Source organism: Leuciscus leuciscus (assembly GCF_965113295.1).
Source record: "Leuciscus leuciscus genome assembly, contig: SUPER_11_unloc_8, whole genome shotgun sequence".
NCBI classification, from domain to species: domain Eukaryota; kingdom Metazoa; phylum Chordata; class Actinopteri; order Cypriniformes; family Leuciscidae; genus Leuciscus; species Leuciscus leuciscus.
In genome coordinates this window covers 284432-297945 of record NW_028118539.1, presented here as the reverse complement: position 1 = coordinate 297945, position 13514 = coordinate 284432, and the positions used below count along the sequence as shown (strand labels likewise).

The following is a 13514-nucleotide window of genomic DNA, read 5'->3' as shown; positions in this document are numbered from 1 at the left end:
ATGAAATAAATAAATTAATAATTAGATAATTCAGCTATATATCATATGCTGAAGTAAATTTTTGGAGTGTTAAAGATTAAAAGAAAAAACAACAACAAGAACCGTACAGAACCGAAAACCGTGACCCTAAAACCGTGATACGAACCGAACCGTGGGTTTTGTGAACCGTGCCACCCCTAGTGTGTGTGTGTGTGAGAGAGAGAGAAAGACAGACACACACAAAGTGTGTGTGTGTGAGAGAGAAAGACAGTGTACAGTTGTCTTTACTGTCTCTATCCATTTGTTCAACTGCCTCTTACACATTCTTTCTGCCTGTCTGTCTCTTTCTCTCTGTTTCTTTCTCACTCTGTCTCTCAACATTAAGCTAAAAATACGTTGTAGAAAATGAAAATGTGTAAGTAATGTTTACTTTGTTCATAAATAAAGCACTTTTTTGAAAAGTAAAACAAAACATATCCATTGGTCTGCCATTTTTTAATATATATTGTGTAGTTATAAACTCTTTAGACTGTTAATGATCAGTGCTTTTTAAAAAAGTTTGTGGGTAAGAATCGTGTAAAAAAATCCCTTATTTTGGGGATGGATTCTGGGAAATCTCCCTTATTTTCAATGTTCAATGTTGACAGCTATGATCAAGTGTTGCTGTTGTATCAGATTCAGTCATACATCAGTGGTTAGATCAGCGTCAATAAACGGGACAACGGAGGTTCCGAACGGGACAAATAAATTTCTATAGAAATCTTGCACCCTTTTGAACGAAGTTAAACTGAGAGAGCGTGCCGTTCACAGACACCAGAATGAACGAGTTCACAGTAACGTTCATCAGGCAGTAACAGAGTACGTTCAGTTCACGTTCGCCCAAAATATGAACGAGTTCATGAACTATCGTTCAATGAACGCGTTCAGGCACAACACTGGTGTCAAGGTTTTAGACTTATGTTTGGCCACATAGATTATATATGTTCATTGTGTCTCTTGTTGGTTTTCAGTCTCTGTCATTATGTCTCCTGTGCCTTGTTCCCTGTTTGTGTATTTAAGTCACCCTTCTCCTGAGTACTTTGCTCAGTGTTTCCAGTGCCATGACCAAGTCTAGGTCATTCTCTTGCTGTGCCTCTTTTGGAGTTATCTAAATCTAATTTGTGTACCAGGGGCCTGTACCATGAAGGTAGCTGAACAAACTCGAGGTTACAGGATTAGTTTTGAGTTGACAAAACCAAACCGATGCAATCAGGCTTTATTGGTACCATGATGCAGCTCATCAACTTTCTCTGTCAACTCAGGCTTTGATCCTAAAGCTATGATTACTCCACGCGCGCGTGCACATAAAAGAGTGACGTCGACGCTGAACAACCAATCGCGGGTAGTAGAGCGAGAGCGATATATTTTTCCGCGGGGGAGCAAGAGATAATCATTCAGAATTACGATGAATTTAAATATGTACTTCAAGCTCGAAACAATACGGTCTCTGTTGCCAAAGCAAGAGAAGACTGTTGGAGAAAGATTGCTGATTGTTAATGTGTAAGTTAAACAAATACGTTCTATATTTATGTAAAATTATGTATGTATGTGTAGCCTATATGTGTAATATAGCCTATTTTTATAATATATAAAAAATTATACATGCACATTTTTATACATTATAAAAAATAGGCTATATTACACATATAGGCTACACATACATATATACATAATTTTATAGAACGTAGCCTATTTGTACTACTAAGAAAGCTAGGGAATCCTATCATAAGATTAACAGAATAATAATAATAAAGATTTAAAATAATTCTTAACATGTACTATATTGTTTAGTAGCCTACATTTGTGCAATTTGCTTTAAAAAAAAAAAAAATTGTTCATGTGATGTCACCCTATCAATATATCTTACCGGCAATTTTATAAAAGCCCTCTTTTATGGACATGGCCGATAAATGTCCGGGGAACACTATTAATGAAACTATTCATGTACTCCTGCAGAGCGAGGACCACCTCACGAATGGTTCGACAAACCGTGTTTTCCCCTATAGCTTCTGTGCGTCACCCACCGTGCAAGTATACACCACTTGCAACAACAAAAAAACGCAACGCAATATTTGCGGTACAGTAAGTGCATGAATTCGACGTGTTAAATTCTTTATGTGCGGCTCAAGAAGTTCGCAAAGATAAGACATTCCTTCCGCGGAAAATCTGTATCTTTCATACAAGTAACTATCAGGAAAGGCAAGGGGATTTTGTCTGGCTAAAAACTCTTTCTCTACGAAGTGCTCGTCAAACAATTTGCGCTGAGATGTCCACCGGATTTGGAAGAAAAGGTGAAGTCATTGTAACAGACACTGGGAATAAATTACGTCACCTATATGTTTCTTTGCTCTCAGCTGATTGGTCAAACTTCAGTCTGAGATCTTGAATCCAGAACATAACCTGCCCCGGAGCAGGTTAGCCGTGCAGCGTAAGATACCATGGTAACGAACTCCGATTAAAGCCAAGCTACTTTCATAGTACCTAAAACCCAGGGTTGGCGGAAACTAAACTGAAACATAGCTGGCTAGCCACCTAAACCGGCTTCATGGTACAGGCCCCTGGTATGGTTCCTTTGTTTTGTTTAATTGACTTTTGCTCTTTGAAATTTTGGAGTACTCACAGATCTTTTTGTGAACTTTTTTTCAAATTCCTTCTGGATTTACTTTGTGGACTTTTTGGATTTCCTTTTTGGAACTGTTATCAAACTATTTGTGGAAGTTTTTTGGAGTTTACTTTTTGGATTTATCCTAGGAAAGTTTGGACGTTCCTTTTCATCAAATACAAGATTTGAAGATATTTCCCAGAACTGTCATCTGGTTTTCTGCATTTGGGTTCACCTTTTGACTGTGTTCAAGTTTTCACACTAGTCCTAACCCTGTGTTTCTGACAGTATGAGCCATAAAAGCGATGTATAAATATGATACTCAACAAAACAACACACATGCATGCATGCATGCATATACAAGTTTGCATCTGTTTTTTGTTGAGTATCACATTACACACACACACACACGCACACGCACACACACGCACACACACGCACAGCTTTTATGGATCATGGATAAAAAAATTGGTGTATTAATAATCAATAAACCCCAGTTGCTTCAGTCTAATAAATGTTTCTTACATTTACATTTATAAAAATAAAAACTTTCTGAGCAAAAGGACTTGATTTTTATTTTTATTTGTTAAGTATAAACTATCAATCAGAGGACAGAAGGCATGAAGAAGACTGTGTACACGATGTTTCTCAGCAAAGTTTTGGTCATATTGATAATTTATAGGCCCTAGAAATTTGCATATTAAATATGATACAGTAGGCTAATATATTCATAAACAGGCATTGTTCGACCGAATTTTACAAAGAATGTTTAAAGTTATGAGAGAATACATGTTTTAAAATTGTTATTAAAATGTTGTAACACGCATTGCCAAACAAACATTATTTTTTCCAATTAATTTAAACTCCCAAAGGGGAAACGTATCCTGGGAGATACAAACATTTACAGGCAGATTATGGAAAATGTAAAAATTAAATCCATAAAATTTCAACATAAATATAATAAGCTAACACTTAACAACAACTATTTAACACATGTATCACTGAAGGCGGTTTAGTTTGAGATCTTTCACTTTTGAAAACGTATTAAATCTCATGATAAAAACACAGGCGAAGAAGAAGCAGAAACATGCGATATCATATGTGACCCGTGCTGGCAAAATGAGTCAGAATGCGTACAGGATAATTCTGAGCTACAGGCAAAATGGTCGAATTTGAGGTTTTCACTAAAATGAGTTCATTAAGCCCTCATCTAGTGATCCCAAGGGTCAAAATACCAATTAAACATTTAAAAGTATCTTTATTTGTATGTTTTCCTTTGTCCATGAAAAATGCAGTTTTCTCTGCTCGCTTCTCGACGACTGTGCTTTCCCTCAGCACAAGTTTGGTATTTTTTTAAAACGTAGCAATCCAACTTTGTGAATATTAATAGCGAATTCTCGATGGCATGAGTCTGAACCAATGAAATGTGATTTTCAAACTCATACTGATTTAAACAAAATGATTTTACTCACATTGACTGACACATCCGAAGCGTGCCTCAAAGACGCCTCAGACAGCGCGTGATCCCGATATACTCTTATACCTACACAGAATTACAGTGTTTCAAAATATCTGTCTTGGCGAGTATTCAAGCAAACATAATCTGCTATGTGTTAAGTGAACGTTTGGTTAACTGTTGGGGAAAAACATCTGATCTTATATTAGACCTGTGCAGTACAGTAGGTCTGAATATATAGGCTGTCTTTTTCATTAATTTTAATCAAACAATTGTGGTACCATGGGGGAAAAAAGTTGAATATATATTGTTCCTATAAATATTTGGATTTGACTCGGTGGTGTGTGCCAAATTTGGTGTTATTACCAGAGATTTTAAGGTATGGTTGGTAGATGATTTTGTTTTGGAACCTTCAGAAAACTTTAACTCGATTTTTCTCAAAATTGACTTTGACTATTAAAGTCAAACAGGTGTAGCTCAGTCATGAACAATTGCTCATTGCGACTCATTTTGCCAGAACGGGTCACGTATGTCAGCAGACGCATATGTAAAATCAAAACTGCCTAATGTTACTTAATGAAATGTCGACACTGGACGAGGTATAGGACTGTGAAGCTTTGGGGGTGTTGTTGAACTTGATCTACTCCATCTGTGTTTTGATCATCGTTCTGAATCCGATCCAGACGTAGTCTAAATATCTAATATCTAAAAATTCTTAAATCAAGATACATAAGCAATTTTTCAGTATACAAGACTTAACATTTTAAGTTATTTTGCTTCTCAAGTAAATTTATCTTTAATTAAGAATACAAAAAGGAAAAAAAAAGAAAAATACTGAGAAAGAAATTTATTTTCTGCAGTGTAGCCCTAAAATTTACATCAGAGCATTTAGTCCAGGGTTCCTCAAATCCGGTTTTGAAGTGCCGCTGTCCTGCAGAGTTTATCTCCAACCCTAATTAAAGACCCCTGAACAAGCTAATCCATGTCTTCAGAGTTACAGGAAGGAGAGTTTTATCAGGGTTTGAGCTAAACTCAGTAAGGCAGCGGCCCTCCAGTGCCAGATTTGTGGAACCCTGATTAAAGGCCATTGCACACGAGAGTCCGAAATTTTCCTATGCGTTTTTTCGTGTTCGTCAGCCTTAAAATTCGTCACGCACAGAAACCTTGCACACTGAGTCCGATGCGCATTTATTAAACCTTTGCGGAAAAAAAACGCAAAAAATACAAAATGGATTCGTCAAGCAGTGAGGATGATTTTGTTGCCCTCTTTCTTCTTAAAAAGAGAAAAAGAAAGAGGAAATATTGGGTCCATCCAATCCTGAGATTGTGCCGAGAGGAAGGAGAGTTTCACCTCTTAATCAAGGAGTTGCGAAATTATCCCGAGCGATTCAAAATTTACCTCAGAATGTCAGTGGAACAGTTTGATGCTTTGCTAGCGATATTGGAGCCACATATTAACCCTCTGGGGACCAAGCTGTTTTTGGGGCCCTTGAGATGTTCTGACATGCTCTGACATTTGTGCTTTTTTCAGTTATTTATAAACATGTTAATGGCAAAGGTGTAAATTCACTCTATATAGCACAAACAGGCCTACCATAATATGCGAGCAACATGTATGTAGATGTTTGTATTTTTAAGAGAATAATGTTTATGCGTGGTTATTTAAAAAAATAAAAATGAAAGTTGCTGAAATAAGACCACAAAACTCATACAAAATATGTGCCCACAAGACTTTTGACTAATGGATGTTGTCCCTTTCAGTTCTAGCTTCAAAATTATGTGAAAATAGTCTTGCTTTATCGTTCACAAAAAAAAATACATTGATTTAAATGGTGTAAAACAGGTTTTGCTTGGAAAGCCAATATGCGAGGGGGAGGAGTAGTTTACACCTTAGTCCCACCCACTCTGCATAATGACTCTGCATAATTAGCCATTCATTCAGGTGTGACACTGACTGAGCCACAATGCAAAGACAAAATATATATTTTGAAGAAGACTTATATTGACCATTTAAGATTTTGCTTACATCTATCTTGTAAATATGTTTTGCTATTTTATTAAAAAGGTTACAATTACAACAATAATTACAATTTCAGCAATATTTCTGCAAAAAAGTACTCTTTCTTTGTAAAAAAAAAAAAAAAAAAGATTATAGGCCTTCATTTTATCATATGTATTCATTAGTTTGAATATAGCCAACATTGGAACATCTTAGTCTATGACTTTATTTATGACAAAATAGTATTTTATATATATTCAGAAAAGCTTATTTGATGTGACAGTATATTCTACAGTAAAAACTGTACCCAAATTTAGTCAACAAAATGTTGTCTTTCATACTTCGCCTGACTGTAACGCAGTAACTGTAACTGTAAAAGCAGTTTATTCTTTCACACACAGACGCGCGATTCATATTTAGGCTAAACACTCTTTACAAATAGACGCGCGATTCATATTATAGAAACGCGATTCATCTTTTTGTTTACATAAGCCTACAACGTTATTCCATAACGTTATTCCACATTAACACTTGAGAAAGGATAACTTAGCCTACCTCACTCCTCAGCGGGATCTGCTCCTCATATCAGCACGGAAAATTTTCTCCATAAGGTAGGCTATATTATGCCTCTTTGTTTACAGCTGATGTGGGGGCGTTTCACAGACTGAAATGGTTCTCAGAATTTGCGTTTGAATAGCACGCGCTCTCCGGGGAGTGGTCACATTACTTTTGAATGGCTCCTAATGAGCTCGACTGGAGTCGCTCTCTTTTTATACAGATTACAGAAGCTGATAATATTTGTTTTTTATATAAATTACTTCATTTAAAAGCTGCGATCTCAAGCTTTATGCCCGTGGGTCTGTTTGCCTGTTTGACTGAATTTTCGCGGAGTTATAGATAATTTTCGAACGCGTTTCAAATGGGAGTTTACTGACAGAGAGAAGGCAGAAATAGCATCATGTTAGTTTTTCTTTATTTGTCAAAAAGCAAAACACTTTATTTGTATTGTGAGTATACAGAAAAAAAATAGAAACTGAACAGGATCGATTGATGTATTACACGAAAATGAAAGATCAAAATTAACAGAGCATTTTGTGTTTATTTTTCATTGCTAAAAAAAAAAACGAGCAAAACGCGTGGGCGCGTTTTTGGTCCCCAGAGGGTTAAAAAGAAGACCACCAATTTCCGTGAACCAATCGATCCTGAACAGAGACTGGCAGTATGTCTAAGGTATGGACAGACACACACACACACACACAGCGTGTGACAGACACTTGTCTGCTTGTCAGACGCCATTCTGGATTTTGTCGTTCGCTTGTACGGTGACTTTGAATTGTCAAAAAACCTCTCAAAATACTGGCTGTGGATGCGAAAAACGCAGAAAATCGAACCCGACCCGATTTTTTTTATTACGGACGAAAGTTTCGTAGACAGTGTGCAAGCGTGATTGACACAACGTGAGGTCGAATTGTTTTTTTTAACGTGTGAAATTTTCGGATGCGAATTTCGGACTCAGTGTGCCTTTAGTCTTACAGAAGACAATAACATGTCTGACTATGATATACCGTAGATGATCTTACCAGAGTTTCTCCAGTTTACAGTCAGGATCCTCCAGTACAACAGAGAGAAGCTTCACACCCGGATCTCGTAGTTTTCTATTATCCAGATCCAGTTCTCTCAGTTGTGAGGGGTTTGATATCAGAACTGAAGTCAGAGCAGAACAATCTTTCTCTGTGACTCCACAATCACTCAAACTGTAGAGAGATGAAAATCATACTTGGTAAACACTATGAACTGAAAACAAAAAGCAATAGAAAATTGAGAAAAAATAGACAATTTGTAGATGGAGTAAAGAAAACACTGCACTTGGTCACCAATGGATGGCATTGTCTCAAAATTACTCAGGAACCTTGAGGTAATGGTGTCACAGATTACCAGAGGTGGGACAAAGTCATTGTTATGCAAGTCACAAGTAAGTCTCAAGTCTTTGCCCTCGAGTCCCGAGTCAAGTCGAGTCAAAGATGAGGCAAGTCCCGAGTCGAGTCAAAAGTCAAAGCCAACAAGTCTCAAGTCGAGTCCAAAGTCCTACCATTTTAGTTTCGAGTCATTTCAAGTCCTCTTACCACAGAAATAAAATTTATACAAATCATGTACGTCAGTAAGATTTGTATTTATTTAAACCTCTTTTTATACAATGACATTAATCAAATACAGTAAAAAACAGAAAATTAAATTTTCACAAAAAATGCTTGTATTTCAACAGCATATTGCACTAGAACAATGCACAGCATGCAGCTTCAGTCCTGTATTGTATTAACCTCATATTGCAAAACAGTTTAACTTTCAAATAGACATGGGTCGTTTTAGCCTAAACCTTTTTAAACATGTCATCAATAAAATCCTCACTCCTCAAAATTATCACTTCTGAAAAACTGGACCAACCTGATAATATAATTGGAATGCGTGTTGCAGTGCGTATGCGGTGCAAGACCAGCACGCGCAATAGTGCTTTCACATATGCTGCGTTTGCAGTGCGTGATCCGCGGCTGTACCACAAATACATACTCACTATTTGTATTTCAAATCCAGAAGTTATTAGCATCTTTTATAAAAAAAAAAAATTGTCAGCATTGCGATTCTCTTTGTACACACGTATACACTCTTTAATAGACGTATTCACGTTTAAATACAATTTAAACAACGTATTATTTAATGCATTACTCTTATATAATTATATATTAAGTTGCTCAAGCAAGTGGTAAAATATTTAACCATGTACTTATATTAAAATCGCATAGCCTACATTTTAAATTAAAACTTAAAATTGACAAAAACAGCAGACTCATACTCTTTCTTTTGCATAATTTAAATCTTTATACAATAAATCTCGCATGTCACAAAGAACTTGTTTTTCCACCTCCACGAATGAGACGAGTGTTATGTTGCCTTGTTGAAATATGTATTTTCCCTTGATTTAGGCTTCCCCGGTCTTAACGTCTCAGCATTGCGATTCTCTTTGTACACATACACTCTTTAATAGACGTATGCACGTTTAAACACAATTTAAACAACGTAGGCCTATTATTCAATGCATTACTTCTACTTATATTAAGTTCCTAAAGCAAGTGGTCAAATATTTAACCATAGGCTACTTGTATAAAAAAACAGCCGACTCTCATGTCTTTTATTTTATATTTAAATTAATACAATAAATCTCGCATGTCACAAGGAACATGTTTTTCCACCTCCACGAATGCGACGAGTGTCGTTCATTATGTCGCCTTGTTGAGGTAAATTGTAGTTTTCCTTGCTTTACCCTGGTCTTAAAGTGAAAATAGTATTTAATTAAATACATTTATGGTGAGATTACTACATTTTATTTAATTAATCGCGTTTATGGTGAAATTACAAAAAATGTAGGTCAATCTGTGTTCATTTTGACCACGAAACATGCGCTGTCACTTTAATTCAGCGCGTGCAGCACATGTGTAGCACAGCAGAAATAGACTCGTTGCGGAAACGATCGCGGCACTGCTGTATACGCACCGCACCTGGAACGGATCGACGGACTGCAACCGCGTGCAGTGTAAAGCTCTAACCTGTTAACATGGGTACGGAAAAAAATACGCACCGCTGACGCATACGCACTGCAAACGGAGTTTGTGTGAAACGATGCTGTCGAATCAAAACAACGTGGGACTACAGTGATTGGATGTCGTGCAGGCAGCGCGCGCGCTCGCTGCATGCATACAGCTGGTGTATGGCAAGCCAAGAGGCTCAGAAATACGCCATAGATGAATCGCGTTTAAAGCCAAACGCCGTAAAATACGGCGTTTTAAACCGTATTGGACGCCGTAAAATACGCCGTTGTAATTACAAACGCCGTAAAAGACGCGCGAAATACGTCAATGACGCCGTATTTGACGGCGTTTTAGTGTGCATGGAAAGCGCCGCTTTTTACGCCGTTCATCTCGCCATATGACGCCGTAAAAAACGCCGTTTTGGTTGCACAGAGCGCGCGCTATTTTACGGCGTTTTGCTTATAGTATAATGAGACACGCCCGCTGATTTCCACAGCCAGTAAGTTTGAACTGTTCTCTCCCAATCAATGATGAACTGAGTCAGACCAGACGAATTCAGCACGGATCATTTGTGGTAATCCAATTCGAATTCTTATGCTCGTATATGAGGAGTTATTAAACAAGGAAAAGAATCCAGGTCGTATTGGCTTAACTCGGCACATTTCCATCTAAGTGCTGAATAACAACATATTGATATAACCCATAGAATGCCCTATGAATTTATGTGTTTTAAATAGGCCTATTTGAAAAAAAAATAAGACGAATGTATTTTTTGCTATTTCTAAAAAATGTGGCAGATTTGTTGGTAGGTATATAAGCTTCTCCTTCCAGAATTAAATAGTGTTCCGATTTTTGTAGGCTAATTAAATTCGTGTTTTATTCATATTATATTCATTAATAAAAATAACATAGCCTAGTTATTTCTTTCCCACATTTGAGTCATTATTCTTAAAAGAAATGTAAATTATGCTTGCAACAATAGCTGTAGGTTAATTGGCCTGGATGAGTGTGATTGGCCTAATATTGTGTCCCAGACCGGCATTAAATAATTCGTGAATATTTGTAAAAATTCGTGGCTTGAAAGAGTTGTAAAATTGACAGTTCTGTCGATGTTTTGCCCAGGCAGGGTTAGTTAAGTAAAACTAAAACTATTAAAAACATTGAAATGCTAATCGAAATAAACCTGAAATAAAGGAAAATATAACTATTAGTTGAAAAACTTAAACTAAACGGAAATGAGAAATGTTTTTTTTTTTTTTTTTTATCAACAAACTGAATTCATTTCGGGGTTTTTTTGCTTCCACCTTCAACCGACGCGATCTTCCATTCATTAACCGACAAGATTATGTTAAATTAAAATTAAATTAAATTAGAATGAACAAGTGACTGTTGTTATGGCAGTTTAATTCACTAAACAATCATCTTTGGCGTAAGAGACAGTCTGGAATCAAATGATTATTAAAAAGTAATTTATTATCTTGCAAGAGGCCCAATTGCCACACAGAGGTAGACAGTACAGTCTGTGAAACAAGTGCGACCAGGAGGGAGGGGCAGGCCAGTCTTTATACTCTGTTATTGTTATCTTCCAAGGTTCTTTAAACTCCAGAGATGGATAAGACACTCCACCAGTGATCCTATTATACACTGAACTTTAGTTTAGCTTAACTTACAGTCTGCAAGTCCTAAATTGGACAGCCCTTTGACCTTAGGGGTCAGGGCTTCAGCCTTCAAAGCTCTCCCCCTCTTCTCCTGCTTCGCAGGCGTTTCACATCAATCATTATATCACATAGTCAGCAACACACATAGTAGTCAATCTAGTGTATGTTAATGAAAATCAAAGTAAGTAATGAAAATCAAAAATCTCCCATTACACTGTGACCCATTAAAAATAGGCCTACTAAAAATATTTTTTTTGTTTTAGCCTGCATGTAAAATAGCAGCAACAGAATAGGGGGATTCATCATCGTATTCACCTGTAGTGCTTCTGTGAACGGAGAAAAAACAGGATAACATCCATAACTCTATACTCTATCCATAATTCTGATACAATGTCTGAACAATCCGGCGACTCAAAACGGGGGTTGGAGGTAACGAAAAAAAAAAAAAAAAATTTACACTGCCTACGTAGCTTCTCTGCAGGGGCGGCGCCAGAGAATTAACGCATGTGCTGAGGGGGTGCTAGATCATTGACAGGGGGAGCTGCGCAAAACTTGGCCACTAAATATTTAATATTCAGTTATTTTAATGATCACAATTAAAGTTTTATTAAATTGAACAAGCGCAACATTCAGCACAATCAAATAAAGATGTAGGCTATTATTAATAATAATGTTATATCAACATAATATCTCGTTATTTCGACATAATATGTGAAATATCTCGAAATAACGAGATATTATGTCGATACTACTGCTGTGTCCACCATGGTCTCCACATTCTTGATCAGCGGAAACGATTTTTGCTTGTTTGGGATCTGACTGGCCAGCGTATTTTAAAAATTTAAGCAAACTTTGCTGTTTTTTTGACATTTTTTTCCCTGAAACGATCGAGGCAAACAGCAATCTCAACTAGCACAACAAGCGGGCAAGTCATGTGTCACCCATGTTCACATGTTCCGGCTCAAATTTTTAAATGTGAAAATCCTATTCATTTTGCTTTATTGATTTGAATGATCTTTAATATTTTCTTTAATTTCAGTTTATTATTTAGCTTGGATTAATATTAATAATTAACATAAAATTAATAATTCCTTGGAAGCATACGAATTGGATTACCACAAATGATCCGTGCTGAATTCGTCTGGTCTGACTCAGTTCATCATTGATTGGGAGAGAACAGTTCAAACTTACTGGCTGTGGAAATCAGTGGGCGTGTCTCATTATACTATAAGCAAAACGGCGTAAATAGCGCGCGCTCTGTGCAACCAAAACGGCGTTTTTTACGGCGTCATCTGGCGAGATGAACGGCGTAAAAAGCGGCGCTTTCCATGCACACTAAAACGCCGTCAAATACGGCGTCATTGACGTATTTCGCGCGTCTTTTACGGCGTTTGTAATTACAACGGCGTATTTTACGGCGTCCAATACGGTTTAAAACGCCGTATTTTACGGCGTTTGGCTTTAAACGCGATTCATCTATGGCGTATTTCTGAGCCTCTTGGCTTGCCATACTGGTGCACATTTTTTTCACAGATGCAGATAAACTGAGAGCGGCGCGGCCGTGTGGACATTTTTTTCCCCAGTTTTCATGGGAAGTAGCAAGTCTTCTCGAGTCAAAAGGCGCAAGTCCAAGTGAAGTCACGAGTCATTGATGTTAAAGTCCAAGTCGAGTTGCAAGTCTTTGTACATTTTGTCGAGTCGAGTCTGAAGTCATCAAATTCATGACTCGAGTCTGACTCGAGTCCAAGTCACATGACTCGAGTCCACACCTCTGCAGATTACAATTGGAGAGAGTTAAGTGTGAATAAAAGACAAATGGGACATGGTGTGGACTCAGGATAACAAACTCTCAGGGTGCAAAAGAACAAGATTCTGAACAGACACGACATATACAACATAAAATTAAACCAACTAACTCCACGCTTTGCTCTAAATGTAAGACCGCATTCTTGGGCTAGAATTATTGGCCTCCCTTGCATGTGAATAACCAATAAACATGCTATATGAATATTTAATTTTTTGTCTGTTGTTGCCAGGACTTTATATCACTGGATCAGTGATAAATCACTCTCTTTGTCTAGCATATAATTAAGACAAATTATTCCCCTGAAATTATTCCCATGACATGAATTTTACAACCATCAACTGATATCTCAACCACGATAGCCTTTTTTTTATATATATATATAATATTGTGTGC

The 13514-nt window shown here is 37.0% G+C and overlaps 1 protein-coding gene across 1 annotated transcript in view; it reads right to left on the bottom strand.

Annotated features, from left to right (window-relative positions):
• The window catches only part of LOC309510281 (NACHT, LRR and PYD domains-containing protein 3-like), a 359584-nt gene that overhangs the window by 93299 nt on the left and 252771 nt on the right, over positions 1–13514 (bottom strand). Inside the window, exon 10 of the mRNA XM_082191284.1 lies at positions 7656–7829. Coding sequence (XP_082047410.1) covers positions 7656–7829 — 174 coding nt within the window. The remainder of the gene's footprint in view (positions 1–7655; positions 7830–13514) is intronic.